General features: G+C 38.3%; 1 protein-coding gene across 1 annotated transcript; it reads right to left on the reverse strand.

Annotated features, from left to right (window-relative positions):
• Nucleotides 1–2,966: 2,966 nt before the first annotated feature.
• On the reverse strand, nt 2,967–8,676 carry LOC126828121 (transmembrane protein 26-like). The gene is made up of 3 exons (XM_056102213.1): nt 8,668–8,676; nt 3,971–4,511; nt 2,967–2,971 (listed from the first exon to the last, which is right to left on the reverse strand). Exons 1-3 carry the CDS (start codon nt 8,674–8,676, stop codon nt 2,967–2,969), a joined length of 555 nt encoding a protein of 184 aa, XP_055958188.1.
• Between the last annotated feature and the right edge of the window lie 8,813 nt (nt 8,677–17,489).

Raw genomic sequence — 17,489 nt, forward strand, 5'->3', positions numbered from 1 at the left:
TTTTATAGTTTCGATGGCCTCTACTACACGAAGAGCTGGCTGGTTGTAGTGGGAGGTCACGACAGAGGTCATACGAGCGGCCTTTGACCCTATGACGCCAAACATTCGATTAACCAATCAGTGTTGATATTCTATTGGACTCACAGTTCCGTGCACCTAACGCCAAAAAAGCTTTGTTTAACATACCGTTTTATTGGCTAATCCCTCGCATCATCCAGAACGTTGGTTATATAACAACTCTTCCAGATCCTAGTAGAGTAAAGACAAGTAAAACGAGATTTTGAACTTTAAAAAAGAAACGAAATAGGATCTGTGTTTTAATCAGGCTGAATAATCTAAAATCAACTTTCCTCACAAATCAATCGGTTGGCTGTACGCAGGGTCGGATTTACCAATAGGCGTAGTAGGCCTAGGGCCCACGGATATCTTGGGGCCCACTGAAATCAATTTGTCGCTCAGTAGATATTTCATTATATAATATATGTATATCAAAAACTAAAATGGCCCCTGTACTATAAGTACATTTGGAAAACCTCGGCAGACCCCGGTACCCTACATTTAACCTCGGCAGTTTGGCGGTAAGTGATATGTTGCTACACTCATACAGTTGTGATGGTGCTAGGAAAACTTGTCGCTTTTAGAAAGAAGTGTGTAGAGTTTGCATTGCATAGTGGTTATTTGTTTAAAGTTTAAATCGGATAAACTTGAAAGAGACATTGAAAGTTTTGTAAATTTTCTTGAGATAAAGCACTCTTCACAGGCGTCCTCATGGGCGCCGCCATTGTAAATCCGGGAACTGGAAAATAGTTCCAATGGAGTAATTCGTAATACCGTCGAGGTTAGATTTAGGGTACCGGAGGCTCTCCGAGGTTTGCCGAATGCAATAATTATCGGCCAACATTTTTGTAAATTTAGGGGCCCACTGATGAGTTTGGTCCCGGGCCCACAACTAGGTAAATACGACCCCGACTCTACCGGGTTTGTAATTAGCCCCACTCTTCATATACACCCACGTGTACTGTACAAGCTGATATATAACCAATCCCAAATCAATCTTTGACTCTACGTGCTGAGCTGATATACCCCACCCCAAATATGCCCATAGATCCATAGACTGCATGTTGACCCCCCCCCCCCCGGGCCCAAGATCGTTTTGATTACATGAGTTAAATTTAAATAAAAATAGCGCCTAAAACTGACTGACTTTATGCTATAGTTTTAAATCGAAAGGTTTTTCTTTATATTTGTACAATTTCCATACAGCCACAATTAATCGATGAAGTCAACAATCTACATGTTACGAAGTTATTACAGTTCAATAAATAAATACATAGCTCGATTAAATATGTTGGTAAGTGTACTTAATATGCAGGTAATAATTCTATGCAATACAATCACTGTAACGTTTATCAAGCAACAGAGACTAGAGAAACCCAGTCGCTCATACCCCCATCAGACCGGGGTGGCGTCCTTATTGTGACGCTACGGCGACGGAAAATGGTCGCAGAGCGCTTCAAGATCGTCATAACCGCGGTAAAAGCGTGGTGGAAACGCCAGATATCGTGCTGTTACTCCATGCTCCCCAATGATCGCCGAGTCACGGGCGTTTGTTTTGAGCATGTTCAAAACAAACGGCAAGGTCCTGCAATATGACCTTGAAAGCTGTAAGAACGCGACTTTTTTCAAGTTTGTAATATTTTGGGACATTTTCTTGCGTTGTGTTCACGTTTGCCGGCGACATTGTGCATTTTCTAGTCACTGTACGTTCGCAGCGGCGCAGTAAGGATGCCGCCTCGGTCTGGCGGGGGCATTAGTAATAAGCAGTAATTGTATTCCATAGAATTGTCACCTGTATATTCCAGGGCCCTTATTCACGAAAACTTAAACTAAGTTACAACCGAAATTTTAAGAAATACTTCAACTTCATTGGATATATGCAAATTGATTTTACTGGTCAGCCAATCGAATTGCAGTATTTCTTAAAATTTCGATTGTATCTTAGTTTAAGTTTTCGTGAATAAGGGCCCTGTTTAATTACTAAATGCCACTGAAACAATTTACGTTTACTTAAACAGGCATTATGTAGGAGCTAAATCTGCTTATTGCAGGTCTTATTTCTGAATCCAAATTTGTATTTAAATTATTATCTAAACATTTATTCACATGGACTATCTGGATTATTGGATGACTTGGATATCAACTGGATTAGACCACCCGCGCTATTTTATCGGTTAACGAAAAGAAAAAGAGGAAAATCGAGACTTCGTTTATTATCGTGGTAATGACAACCGAGACTACGCTATACTTGTCAAAACTTGAAACAATCATAACTGTGCACAGAATAAAGTAATTCGACTGCAATTTTCAATATATTCCTTTTTCATTATCTATTTTTGAACTATTACAGCAAGGCGAGAACGGCCAGCTGTTTATCTAAATCTTACATAATGCATCTTTAATATTGTGAAGTCGGGACCGGCTCTTGAACTAAGTGTTACATAATGCATCTTTAAAGCCACAGGTTGTCAATTGAGGCATTTTGAATCCCTGGCAACTTTTCCGAACGTTAACTCTAAAAGGAATAGAAAATTACCATGATCCTAACGTTAACTCTAAAAGGAATAGCTAAGTACCATGTTCCGAACGTTGACTCTAAAGGAATAGCAAAGTACCATGCTCCGAACGTTAACTCTAAAAGGAATAGAACAGTACAATATCCCGAACGTTAACTCTAAAAGGAATAGAAAACTACAATATCCCGAACGTTAACTCTAAAAGGAATAGAAAAGTACAATATCCCGAACGTTAACTTTAAAAGGAATAGAAAAGTACAATATCTCGAACGTTAACTCTAAAAGGAATAGAAAAGTACAATATCCTGAACGTTAATTCTAAAAGGAATAGAAAAGTACAATATCCCGAACGTTAACTCTAAAAGGAATAGAAAAGTACCATATTCCGAACATTTAATCTCTAAAAGAAATAGCAAAGTACCATGTTTCGAACATTTAATCCCTCAATAGAATAGCAAAGTCACATTGTTCCAAACTTTAACTCTAAAAGAATAGCAAAGTACAATGTTTCGAATAACAACCCAATAATGGCCCAATTCCTTTCGGTATTTTCAGATAATATAAACAAATCATCACCCCCTAACATCTTTTGCTGGGCCTAAGTTTTAATCTATGCTGTGAGATTGTCTACCATTGCTATTTTGGTTTTGTTTTAGTACATTCTAGCGTGGATCAAACCGTGAACAAAATGAGATCAAGTCCGAAAAATGCAGGATCAGGTTGTACGTCTTTAAATTGGACCTTGGCACCATTTCTCATATCTCCTTTGCTACCCGTTTCAAACTTTTGTGTCGTTTAAGCGCTAAAATCATTATTTCAGGATTTGGTCGTTTTCTTTTTCGATCCAAGCTTTTTGCCCTGTTTTTGTTTGCCTACGACGTATCGAATTGCTCCTTTGTCTTTGGGATTCAAGACAACGGTTCTGTACTTAGAATTCCCCGCACTATTAACAAATGAAATAGCGCTTGACATTTTTTTTACATTCTTCCAGTTCTGTTTGGCTTGTTGACTTCTCTTGTCCTTGACCTTTCTTGGGCTCTTGGTGCTGTTCACAACCTCACTTCCGCTGGAAATAGCATCATCTTCGATTCCAGATTCTGAATTCTGGTGTTTGGTGATGTCTTTATCCTTGGGCTTTGGTGATTTCTTGCTTATTGGTTTCACGGATCCAATAGAATTCTGCCTCTTGACTGACTGCTTTTTGTTATTTGGTTGATCATCCGAAGTTCCCTTTTCCAGCTCTGATAAGTCTACTGGTTTAGGCAAAGAAGTGACACTTAAATCGTCATCTTCTTCTTCTTCACCAAAGCCCTCATTTTCCTCCTCACCGTCGTCCTCGTCTTCATCATCAGAGTCGTTAGCGATGATTAAAGTTGTCGGTTGTTCTGGTGTCTGACAAAAAAGAACAAACAGACGATAAAACTGGAGAATAAGAACGAGGCTGTTCTTGGAGGTGAAGAAGAGGTTGGTGTAGCTGATGACGTTGTAACGGAAGATCAAGAGCATGCGCAGTACAAGGAATGGTCCGTCCTGTAAGGTCACGCTTATCATGATTGAAATGACTTCTGTCGGACAGCACGATTTCCCGCCAACAGAGATGGCACTCGCGTTACTGGCCTCGTGAAAAAGAACTGGACGCATCCGTTTTGACTTAGTGGCAGTCAACACGAACGTAAATTGTAACAGACTGGCGGTCCACAGCGACATGATAATGATCGTCAAAATCTTGTTCGTTTTGACTTCTCTCTCTTTAAATGCTTCAAACAGTTCAATAATATCAGCCGCCATACCGATATACACGAGCAGAAGTTGCGAGAGTTGTTCGCGACTTATCTCCCCTTTAGGTAGCAGCCATCTTCCCACAATTAGAACCAATAATAGCATCTGTTCCAATATTTTACACCAATCATCAGGCACGAGGTTTATTGGTAAATTTAGCTGGAATGAAAGATATACAGATTATCTGGTCATAGTTTCAGAATAATGCGAAATAAAATATGAAATAGGCTAGGGGCGTGTTCATGAATTTGAGCGGGGGGGGGGGGGGACACGGTGCAGAAAACGTCAAGTTGGGTATGAGATCTGGGAAATAACCCGAGAATTTTTTTTAAAATCAGAAGAAGCCCAAGACAAGAGGAGGGTCTGGACCCACCGGAGCCCCCCCCCCCCCTTCCCGCCCGCAATGGACAAACCCCTGTAAGTATAAATGAAGATAATATCAAAATACTGTATATAGGCCCGTGTATCGCTTTACTATTAGAAGGCAGGGCATTTATTTATATGTGGAATGGTGAGCCAATTCCACAAAAATCATTCAAAACTGGTGAGCCTATTCATACATCAACGTACCGCCGACAAATCAGGAGCCACGACATGGTTTCCCCTTGTCACTGGTGCAGGACAGAGGGCCTGACAAGGACAGGTGTCTAGTCTTCGGATTGGACAAAAAACCGAGGTCTCGTGTATATATTGCCATTTGGCATGTACGTAAAATATCTCTTGGCAGTTGGAAATCGATATAAGAGTATGTCCGTCATCATAAGCCCATTCGCAGCAGAACAGTGAGACGTTAAACCCCATTTCATTTCATTTCATTTTTTTAAAAATTGCGTGACGTAAAACAAATACCTTTAAATTCCGGAACTAACAATCGAATGCAAATTCTTACCTCACCGTTCCAAACTTTGGCTTTCCCTCCCGGTTGTCGAATTATTTTGGATCGACCTGATTCCAGTGTTATCCTCTGATTGAGTAGATCCAATTCCAGGAACCATATAGCTGGAATGGCGGTGGCCAGATATAGAAACACACTTGGACAAACCCTATAAGTATATTCAATAATACGTTTTTATAACTCACAATTGCCACGACTAACTAATCATACTAAACTTAGGCTGTCTGTCTACAGTTATCCCCGTTTGAAAACAGACACTAAGCTAGTTGACCGACATATTAAAGCTACAATTTCATATTTTTAAGTTATATTTTTAAAATTTATTAAAATAAAGCCTTAAAATTGATGGTATCCATACACAGTCCTACCTTGTTAAAGAATAATCCTATTAATCCTATAATTCACTATTGCCAGTTGACAAATTGGCAAAAATATCATTTTCAACTTCAAATTCAAACGTTTGAACATAGCTATTACATGGAGGGAATAGGAAAACAATGGAGGTAATTGTGTTATTATTTCCTGTGTCAATAATTTTTAAGGGTGGGAAATAATGCCTATGATCGTATAATAGTGAGTTGATAACCTATTGAGCAAAAGACAGAAATAATTATGTTTTGACTTTCTTAGAAAATATAAAATTCTCGCTTTAAGCCCTTAAGTATACTTCGAGAATTCTGTTAAGTGTTTATTCTGTTTCCATTTAATAGAATCGAAAAAGTTTATTGAGTCTTTGTGTGTATGACAAATGTGAAACGAGTAAAACCTCATTACAAAACAGTACATGTATACTAATTTTTGGATATGGCGGCCATTCAGGACAGAAATGGCGGCCATATAGGGCAGAGATCTATTCTTATAGATTTTACTAATCGACAAGAAATAATTTGAAAATTTTCAGTTATGCAAAAATAAAATTAAAGATGTGTTACCGAGGAAAAGCCCCTAAGAATTAGTTTGTTTTCAATTTAATTAATTTGTCTCTAACTCAATATTTTCCATAATATTAGAAACGACAAACACAAATTAGAATTCAATATTGGCCCATTTCAATCCATATTGATGTTGTTACGTTGCCGTGAAAATGTCGGATCCTAATATCCAATATTTAAGACCCAATGAAGAAAGAAAAACATATCCTAAATTACAATGCGGCACTAAATAGTAATGGCTGATTCACAAATGATAAAATAATAATAATAAAAACCGTGAAGAATGGGCTAATTAGGCGTAAACGAATGCCGTTCAGCTTGGACTATTCGCGCATTTCACCGAACATAATTGATTAGAAATTACATTTGTTTTTTTTAAATTGGATATAGATCACTTTATATGCACTCAATTGCAGGTCTTTCTTTAGGCTTGAAATTTTATCTAAATTATTAATTAGACATTTATTAACTTATCCAGACCATAATCAACTCGCGATGGCATCGGATTTCTCCAATATTAAATAGATTAGAACAGTTCAGCCATATTTTGATTTAAGCTAAAAATGGAGGTGTGAGACTTAGCTTCGAACAACAAGTACGGTGGTTGAAATTATTGCACACGTCTTGTGAAACCTTCAAAGGGTAATATCTTCGTTCGCAATAGAGTAATTTGAATGAACTTTTCAAATCTTTTATTTTATATTATCTATTTTCGAACTATTATAGCAAGAATGGCTAGCTCTTTATCTAAATCATACATAATGCATCTTTATTATGTGCTTTTAGACCCATTTATGGTTCAAAAAAATAGAGCCACGCGCTCCTTAAATAACACCAACGATGAACAGGTTCTAATATTTTAATGTAGTTATTAGAGAGGAGGGGCTTGAACGTATTTTGGATAATGTGTCAATTAATACATTTGACGTCACTCAATAAAAACTAGGTCATTTTGGGACTAACATATCTTTATGTCCATAATTTGCTTGCGTATAGAATTCTTTAGCATTGGAATGTAATTAGGTCAGACAGAATTGACTAGAATCTACTCGGCCAACCAATCTATTATTTTTTTTGGCTCAAAAGAGGCTAAATCTATTTGTTAAGGCCTACTCAATTTTCGTGAGTAAATAAGGTTAGGACACGTGATTGTTGGCGAGATTGTAGGTTAGGGTTAGGGTATGCATTAGGTTTAGGCCCAGGGTTAGGGTTAAGGCTGGGAATAGCTCTAGCGACCGTTAACCAAACTTGAAGTTGGCCTTATCAAATAGACCTAACCTTCAAAAGAATGTAATCTACGCCCTCCGCCCTGCACCACCGACAAGGAGAAACCACACCGGAAATAACCCGAGGAAGTTTCTAGGCCAACATCGGAATCAAACCCAAGACGTCCTGGTTACAGAGGCGTAGCCGTGAAATATATAATTGGGGGGGGGGTGTCCGCAACCCTAACCCTAACCCTAACCCATTTCTTAAAATCCCTAAAAAATATAAACAAACACCATGTGGCTATGCTGTCTACCAAGACACCGCGTGCAAAAGCATTATCGTTACGTTGCTGGTTGAGCGGGCGATAAATATTTGGTTTAGGCGGTTATGTTTTGCGGTACCTACATGCGATTCACTCTGATAAGTGGCATAAAAAAATAACAAAATATTACTGACAGGATAACTAGACACAATTTTATGGAACACAGGTACTTTTCATTTCACACATGTTTCCAGGATGATTATCTCTGTGTTTTATTTTAGCAGTATAAACCATATTGGGATATGTACAGGTTTTATACAGATAGAATCTTAACTAATCCTAATAATTGTTGTAAATAAATAGGAGTTTGGGCCTACTATGTAAATTTTTTTGGGGGTCCAAGTATATTCAGACCTCCCAAGAAAAACAATTGGGGGGTCGGACCCCCTCCCCCCCGGACCCCCCATGTGTGACGCCCATGCCTGGTTAGCTAGCCAGCTTCTTACTCACTGTGCCACCGCCCTCCTCTGATTCCGACGGACCTGATTGTTAGCCAACGCCATTCCCACTGAGTCACTACGACCCACTTTTCTACGAAAAAATAACTTGAAGATTTTTTTGTCTGGTCCAGCTTCCAAGAATTCGGAACAGCAAATCATCAGAATCTTAATTGTTTTACGGGGGTGGGGTTGTTGGATGGCCGAATGATTACCGTGTGCGCGTTGTATCATAAGGTCTGTCATTGAGTCAACTGACGTGATTTCGATTCCCCGGTTGTACGTCACAAGGAGTAGGATCGCCTGTCCAACCTAGTGGGTTGTCTCCAGGGCCTGCGGTTTCCTCCCGCTGCTAAAGACCCTTATACGCAAGCGAATTATTGAAATAAAATTGTAAAATTGAACAATATGTTAATCGCGAAATGACCTAGTTTGTTTCGAGTGGACGTTACCCCCTCCCTCTCTCCCCCTCTCTCTTAATTGTTTTAAGCCTCTGATATTACGGAAACTTGCAACTTACCATTTCCATTCTCCTCCTTTTTTCTTCTTTAGTGTATAAATGGCTTCCACAAACAGAAGAGGAAGGGTTCCAGCGAGCGACCACCATATTGGATTCTCCTTTATCACAGTCACTCGCCAGATACAGATAAATCCATGACCAGCGAATAAAAATCGCGATATAATCGCTTTGATAATCCCGATGAATCGAAGGGTTTTCTTTAAACATCCCATTATCTTTAAGTAACTTTAAACAAATAATATACAACTAAACTAAATGTCAAACCATTTCCAAAATAACAGTTTTTCTAACTTTAAATTTGCAGATAGTTTAGGATCCCTAAATGTCTATATATAATTCGACCATGTTACATGGATTTATCACTCAGTATTTTCCAAATTTAAGTTCCACAAGAATTCGAAGTGAAAATTGTATGGTTTTCACATAAACTAGACTGATATATTCCCGAATGTTTGAAAGCAAGACGGTTGTGGGTTGACCAGCAACAGGCTTGTTGACACTGTAAAGTAGTGAATAATAATGTGTCAAAAATGTGTTCCTCTATTCATATTAATATCAATACGGTCCAAATTACGTTATCGTTATAATGGAATCATACACCAATCATTTAACAGATCGGACTCTTCGATATATCACGATGAGGTCATGTTTACAGGAACAATAGGCACCGTGCCCTAAAAAGGCGGGATTCTGTTGATTTTTGCTCCATGGAATGTGCTTAGGATTGGTTTGAAGAGTTTGGCACGATTAGATGACTATTTTGTAAGATAATTATTTAGAGAGCTCTACAGAGATTGGTAAACAACAGCCCATTTCATTGATGAGATATTCCCGCACAATCATTAGATTTGTGGCAAAATTATTCTATTTTTTAGTTGGAAGTTATCTGATTTCAAAATACAAACTCATGACCAGAATTACGTCTTTCGTAGTGAAAACATTTAAAATAAATAGAAAGGGGATTAAATAAATGAAATGAAATGAAATGGGGTTAAACGTCCTACTGTTCTGCTCCAACTGGGCTAATGAAGACTGGCATACGGCATTCAGTGTGCTATGAGACGAATTTTGCCCGGACAGCGGCACTAAGGAATACTCATATCGAATTCCAACTGCCAAGGGATCTTTATGTACACGCCAATGTGTACACGGGACTTCGTCCTATCCGAACGACTAGACAATTGTCGTTGTCAGGCTCCTCCGTCCTGCACCACTGACAAGGGGAAACCACCCCGGAGAAACCCGATGAACTTTCTCGACCTTCACCGGGAGCGAACCCGGATTAAATAATAATAATAATAATAATAATAATGTATATTTGTAAAGCGCCCATCCATCCACAAATGCATGCTCTAGGTGCGTACTATGTACTCAATGGTCACTATTTACACACAAATCCTGATCCACTCCAACTAAAACGCAGTGGTAAATAGATGAGTTTTTAATTTTGTTTTAAAAGATTCAAGTGATGGAGCTGCTTTAAGATGATGGGGTAAGGAATGCCACAAAAAGGGTGCACTATACTGGAATGTTCTAGAACCGAAAGTTTGTAGATTGTACTTTGGAATACGTAATAAGCACATATCTTGTGATCTTAAGTTACGGGATGGTACGCAATGGTTTATTAGCTCTGATAGATATGCAGGACTGGAACCATGAAGATATCTATAAACAATACAAAGAAGTTTGTAGTCAATTCGGGAGTGAATTGGTAACCAGTGTAGTTCCTTCAATATGGGTTTAACGTGAGACCGTCGGGATGATTGACTAACTATCCTGGCAGCATTGTTTTGGATAACTTAAGTTTAGAGATTAGATTTTGGTTAATACATGTAGATAGGCTATTTAAAAGATAAACTGATCTGGCGAAATGAAATGAAATGATGAAATGAAATGGGGTTTAACGTACCAACTGGACTAATGGGTACGATCATATGCCATGCAGTGAGCTATGGGTGAAAATTCCAGTCAAATTACTTTATTCTGAGAGAAGTTATGAGTATTTGAAGAATGATAATTCCAGTCAAATTACTTTAGTCTCGATCAATGTAATTACGTCATTAGTTAGTCTCGATCAGTGTAATTGGTGATAGTATGACCCTCGTCTGTTAATTACTTACCGTTAATTAAGGCCCTAGATAGTCTCGATCAATGTAATTAGTCATAGTTTTCCCGTGCCCCATAAACGGCACTATATAGTCTCGATCAGTGTAATTGACAATAGTGTGTCCCTCGTCTGTTAATTACTACGTCACTAGTTAGTCTCGATCAATGTTTATTGACGAGAGCACACCCTTGCGTGTTAATTATTCTCTATCAATGTACCGTAATTGACGTTAAAATACAGATGTGACGTCACCCTTTGATGTTGGCGTACCATTATTTCAAATAATCGTACGGGCAACTTGCCAATAGTACTTTATTCAAACCAGTGAGATATTGGACTAATGTGACGTAAAAGCTCGTGCTGAGTGTCAGTATTTTAAGATGTTTAATGGTCTCGAGCTTACGACATTGCGTAATATATTGTAAAAACATTCGGGCCTACGGCCCTCATGTTGTTACAATATATTACTTAATGTCTCGCTCTCGACCATTAAACAATACATAGTATTCCCTTGCGTGTTAATTATTCTCGATCAATGTACCGTAATTGACGATAGTATTCCCTAGCTAGTCTCGATCAATGAAATTCGCGATAGTATGCCTTGTATATTGTTTGTAAGACATTTAGTGACAGGAGAACATTGAAATAACACAAAACAAAACTTTATAAATAACAATCACCAGCAGCTTTATTAGTGCAACGTTTCAATAAGTACTCTATTGTCCAGTAAAGGTCATCAATAGTATGATAGTATGTCTCTACACCGATAGTATTTATTGCGCATGCTCTCCAGATGAGAATATGACGTCACCATTTGACATGACTTGTGGAATATGCCTAGCCTCGTTTTTCGAGTCCCTTGTTACAAATGACGATGAAAAGCATTATGGTACACGATTCGTGTACCAATGGTAAAATGTTTATTTTGTCTTGAATATTGGATATAAGAAGCCCATCTTTTCCCTGTAAGATCACAACATCAATGTTGATTTAAATTGGAGAATTTGGATGATATTGAGTTAGAGACTTAGCTACTTTAATGGTGGAATTTTCAATTATTCAGTTATTATGGATGTTATAAACATGGTGATAGTCTCGCCATTGTTTCGGGTACACTGACCCAGTTAATATCTAAGTTATCTAAGTGCAAATATATATTTCAAAAGGAAAGAATCATTCGAGATCATTCGGGTGAAATCTATAAATTTCCATTTACTGATCTGACCAATCTAGTAGAATAATATTTGAACAATATAGATCCGACGATAAAACATATACATTATATATTATGTATACACTGAGTATATTTCTATGGAGAGAGACAGAGAGAGAGAGAGAGGGAGAGAGGGAGAGGGAGAGAAGAGAGAGAGGGGGGTAACATCCACTCGACACAAACTAGGTCATTTCAGGACTAACATATGATTTAATTTTATTTCAATAATTCGCTTGCGCTTAGGGGTCTTTAGCACCGGGAAATATTTGGTTCTATGGCACATGCTAGAATCGATTTGACGTATATGAGAGACATGACCTTGACACTTGTTTGAGAGATTATGAGTAGGCGAAGTCCTAAAGATGTCAACATTACCATAACAACAAATGAAATGAAATGAAATGGGGTTTAACGTCCTACTGTTCTGCTCCTAAACTGGGCTAATGAAGACGGGCATACGCCATACAGTGTGCAATGAGGGAAATTTTGCCCGGGCAGCGGCACTACGGCCTACTCTTATATCGAATTCCAATTTTACGTGCACGCCAATGTGTACACGGGACCTCGTTTTTCGTCCCATCCGCACGACTAGACAGCTGTCCTTGTCAGGCCCTCCGTCCTGCATCACTGACAAGGGGGAACCACGCCGGAAAATCTGAATGAACTTTCTCGGTCAATGCAGGGATCGAACACCCAATCTCCAGGCTAGCTAGCCAGCTTCTTACCCACTTAGCCACGTGATCCCCAACGACAAACTAAGAAAGAAAACAAGTATCAACAGTTTCATTAGAGTCGGTTCCAAATGTCAGTATTGTATATATATACATATTTATATTTAGAACTAATTTGGGGACTCCTTTTAAAACTGGGGATCCTTTCTGCAACCAGGTCAGAACCCCGCTTAATTCCGGCCGGGTGGAAATCGATTGAATTTAAAAATCTCTCAAAATATTAGCCCGCCACTTTTTTTGTCAAAATTACTAAAATTGATCTTCGTATCAACTGAAAAAATATAATGGTCTCAATCCGAGGAGAAAAATGATCCATGAGTGAGGTGCACGAATAGTGAATTAAACTAGTTTCGTTTTCATGTCACGTGTTCTTCACAGCGATGGGGGGGGGGGACCAACGAAGACAGTTGGTCCGAGGGCCGAGACCTACCTACCCCGTGCCTGGCAATTTCGAAGGATTGACCGATGATGCATGTACGTACATTGAACGAGCTTGGTTTTTAGTATCGCTGGATCTGTTTAGAACAAGGAAATGGCAGCAGGAAAGGGGTGGGGGAGAAGGGCACAATGTTGTCAATGGGGCAGTGGGGATATGATGACATTGACGCGGGTATGTGCATGAGTATTTCGAAATTCGAGAGAACCTTTTCAAAAATGAGTGCACTTTTTTTCAGAAACTAGGGCACGTTTCCAGAAATGAGTGAACTTTTGTGGAAGGGAGGGTACATAGCCACATTTACCCCTATACCATGCTAGGAAACCTCATCGGATTCGAAGATTATCAACCATTTTAGTTTTCTTTTGTTGTTGCAGTTATGGGGACAGGGTAGGCAAACCCTACCTGCCTAGCACGATTATGCTAGAGTTAAACCTGCCTATTGAAGGCGTCTTTCTGTAGGCCTGAAATATTATGTAAATTATTAATTAGACATTGATTAACACGGAAAGACCTTAATCAACTCTCAATACCATCTTATGTGTCGGATTTTCACTAGATTTGAATCCGACCTGCTGCTTAACGCTCATTGGTGATTCAATCCAAAAATGGATTATCGAGACTATCGTACCGACTTTAGTAATGAACGATCGAGGTTAGGCCTAAAATTCAATGGCTAATATCTCGGTTCAGAGTGGAGCAATTTGACTGAAATGTTCAGCATATTCCCTTTACATTATCTAGTTTTTAACAATTATAGTGAGAACTGTCAGCCCTGTATCTTCCATAATGTCTCTTTAATTCATACATATATATATATGGTAGACTTGATTTGACAAGAAATTATCCGTTACATTCACTTTCCTATTGGTGTCCCTGAATTATTAAAGTTCTGCAATATATCATTTTATATCCATGACTGTTCTGTTCATCAAGACTGATAATAAATATTAATAGGTAACGTGCTGGATAGTGTCTGTATTTAAAGTTGCGTAATAGATAGATATATCCCTCGTGCAAAACGAACTCGTGCAACATCAATATATTACTTAATGTCTCGCACTCGACCATTAAACTACATTTAAAATATAGATGCGACGTTATCCTTTGATGTTGGCGTACCATTATTTTAAGCAAACTATTTATACTAGTTAGAATACGTATTTCATTGCACAAAGCATGTGCTAGTTTCTGTATTTTAAGTTGTTTAATGGTCTTGAGCTTAAGATATTGCGTAATATATTGAAACAACAATATTGATCATAGTTACCGGATAATAATAAGAGATAATATCATTCCAAAGGAGAGAGAGAGAGAGAGAGAGAGAGAGAGTTTATCGTCTACTCTTATGATAAACGCGCATGCGCTAAACATTCGGCCATCCAACGCCCTTCCAGAAAAATGATTTACATGTTATATGTTTGGTTTTTTTTAAGTTCATCATCTTTATGTCACCAGAAGTATAATCCTTACATATTACCTCACGCTTGATTTTGTCCTTACCTTTCCATAAGAATTCATAAAATATCATTTTCAATTCATCGATAGTTTTGTCAGGTATATGTAAGGATTGTTATTGATAGGCGCGGTCTGATTACAATACAGATCTATATTTCGTTTCGTTTTTTTTTGTATACTTTAGATGGCCTACACTACAAGAAGATCTGACCAGTAGTAGTAAAATTTCGTGACAGGGGTGATACGAACGGCGTTTGACGCTATGACGTTACACATTGATTAATCAATCAGCGTTGACGTTTCTAGTGGTTTACCCACAATTCCGGGCATCGCCACGCCGTAACAGACCGTTTCATTGGTTAATTCCTCACTTCAACCAGAACGCCGGTAATATAACAACTCTTCCAGATCCTAGTGTAGCAAAGACAAGAAAAACGAAATTTTGACCTATAAAAACGAAACGAAATAGGATCTGTGTTTTAATCTGATTGAGAGATGCAAATTTTTTTTATAATTTCATTTCACTTATATTGATCATAGTAAGAGAAATTCTATTGGAAACATCGCTCAGTAATAAACATGTTATTGTATACCATAACATGGTGTTCTGTACTTTCCCAGTAAATACCGTTGAAACTAGTTAACGCCCTCTACACAAGCTATGTCATTTCGGGGCTAACGAACTGTAAGCTTTATTTCAAAACTTTGTTTGCGCGTGGGGGTCTTTAGGACCTGGGGAAAACCCACGAGGTTGGGCAGGTGACCCTATTTCTTGAGGTCGGGAACAGGCCACGTGACACAAAAACAAACGTTATGATCTAAAGTGCCCCCGAAGCCCCCGCTCCAACTCTTGGCTATAAGTCTGTTTCTATGCGAACAACGAACTCGATTGAACCCCATAGCCTTTCCCTGAGGTTTATATGATATGCATGGTTGATTTTATAACAACATAACCCTCAGAGAATAGAACGAGGCCAGCTAAAATATTAAACACAATCTCGTCGCTAAGCAACGAATTAAAAGTATAAATCTAAATGGCGCCGTATATAACCAATTATTGTTTGGAAAAAATAAAAAGAATTGTTTTATAGAAAAAAAAGAAGATAAATATCTTTGTCCTTTATAAACACTTTCTATTATAAATGAAAAGATGTGAAATGGGGTTCCATATACGACCTACTCTTATATCGAATTCCAACTGCCAAGGGATCTTTTACGTGCACGCCAATGTGTACACGGGACCATCCGAACGACTATACGTTGTCCCTTGCCAGACCCCCTGTTCTGTACCACTGACAAGGGGAATCACACCGAGAAATCTGGATGACCTTTGTCGACCCAATGCAGGGATCGAACACCCTACCTCCAGGTCTAGACACCGTGGCTCCCACATTCTAATACAAGGAAACGTCGCTAAAATTCCAACTCAAGCGCCAAAGGCAGCGTGAATTTGGCACGTCTATTACACTACCGGTTTTCCAGGTTCGTGATGACAACACTGATTTAAAGATACATTATGTAAGATTTAGATAAAGAACTAGGCATTCTTGCTATAATAACTCAAATATAGATAATGCAAAATGAATATATTGAAAATTTCATTCAACATTACTCTATTGCGAGCGAAGATATTAGTCTTTCAAGGTTCAAAGCTAAGTTTCGCTTCTCCATTAAAATATGTCTGGACCGTGTTAATCTACTTAATATCGAAGATATCCGATGGCATCGAGATAGTTTATTATGGTATTGTCATGTCAATTAATAGTTTAAAGAAAGATATGCAATAGACAGATTCAGCTGTTGAATAATGTAGACTATGTTTAATAAACAATAAAACTTCATATAATACCTTTATTCTTGTAGATACATAAAGTACAATTACTGATAATTAAATGTCTCCTTAAAGTTAACTTTTATTAAGAGAACCCTGGTCCTAGCTCGGCCGCCCTCCGACCTGGACTCCGTCTGGACTGATGAATCTAATTCAGTTCTGGTGTTTTTAGGACTTTGGGCTTGCCCCCCACCCACCAAGAAATAGCGCAACGCTCTGGCGGACATTACATAACACCATCTGAAGATGGCCGACCAGATGTTAATACATCATACGATATTTAATTAATCCCACTTTATGTCAACTATGCCATGACATCGTTTAGATATTATTCCCCTATTGTGTCACACTTTTTTTTTCGGGATTCTCGATCTTTTATAACAGCGCGGATGTAGCCTCGATTTTTTATAACAGTTAGGGTGTTGTCTCAGCTGTCTTTTACAGCGAGGGTGTAGTCTCTGTCGTCTATAACCGTGAGGGTGTAGTCTTGATCTTCTATACCGTGAGGGTGTAGTCTTGATCTTCTATATCAGTGCGGATGTACTTTGGCACTATAATATTATTAAATTACCGCTACTTTTTCTAAACCAGTACTCGGTGTTATCGAATCGTAGATAATATAGGCTGGGGCGACCAAGAGTAGTGAAGATGACCTTGGGCATTTCTGCTTCCTAATGTAGTAATAGTGAACGAAGACAAAGGCCTAGACGACCATGGTCATTCCTGCCTCATAATGTAGTAATAGTGAACGAAGCAAAGGCCTAGACGAAACGTGCGCGTTTAAAGGCTCAATACCACTCTTGTTGTAACTGAATAATATGTCCCACTCTTTATTCTAGTCAACAAATTGTACTATTTTACAATATTCCAATTAATTGATGATACAAATTTCATCTTAACACATCTAATTTAAAAAATTGGAAAAATTCAACTAAATGATTTGAAAAGCCTAAAGTTAACCTTTTCAAATGTGACTTGGATTTAAAAATATTTTGGAACCCTCTGGACAAGGAAAATATGATGTAATGGATAATTTACACAACAGG

The sequence above is a fragment of the Patella vulgata genome, chromosome 7 (assembly GCF_932274485.2).
Source record: "Patella vulgata chromosome 7, xgPatVulg1.2, whole genome shotgun sequence".
Taxonomy (NCBI): domain Eukaryota; kingdom Metazoa; phylum Mollusca; class Gastropoda; family Patellidae; genus Patella; species Patella vulgata.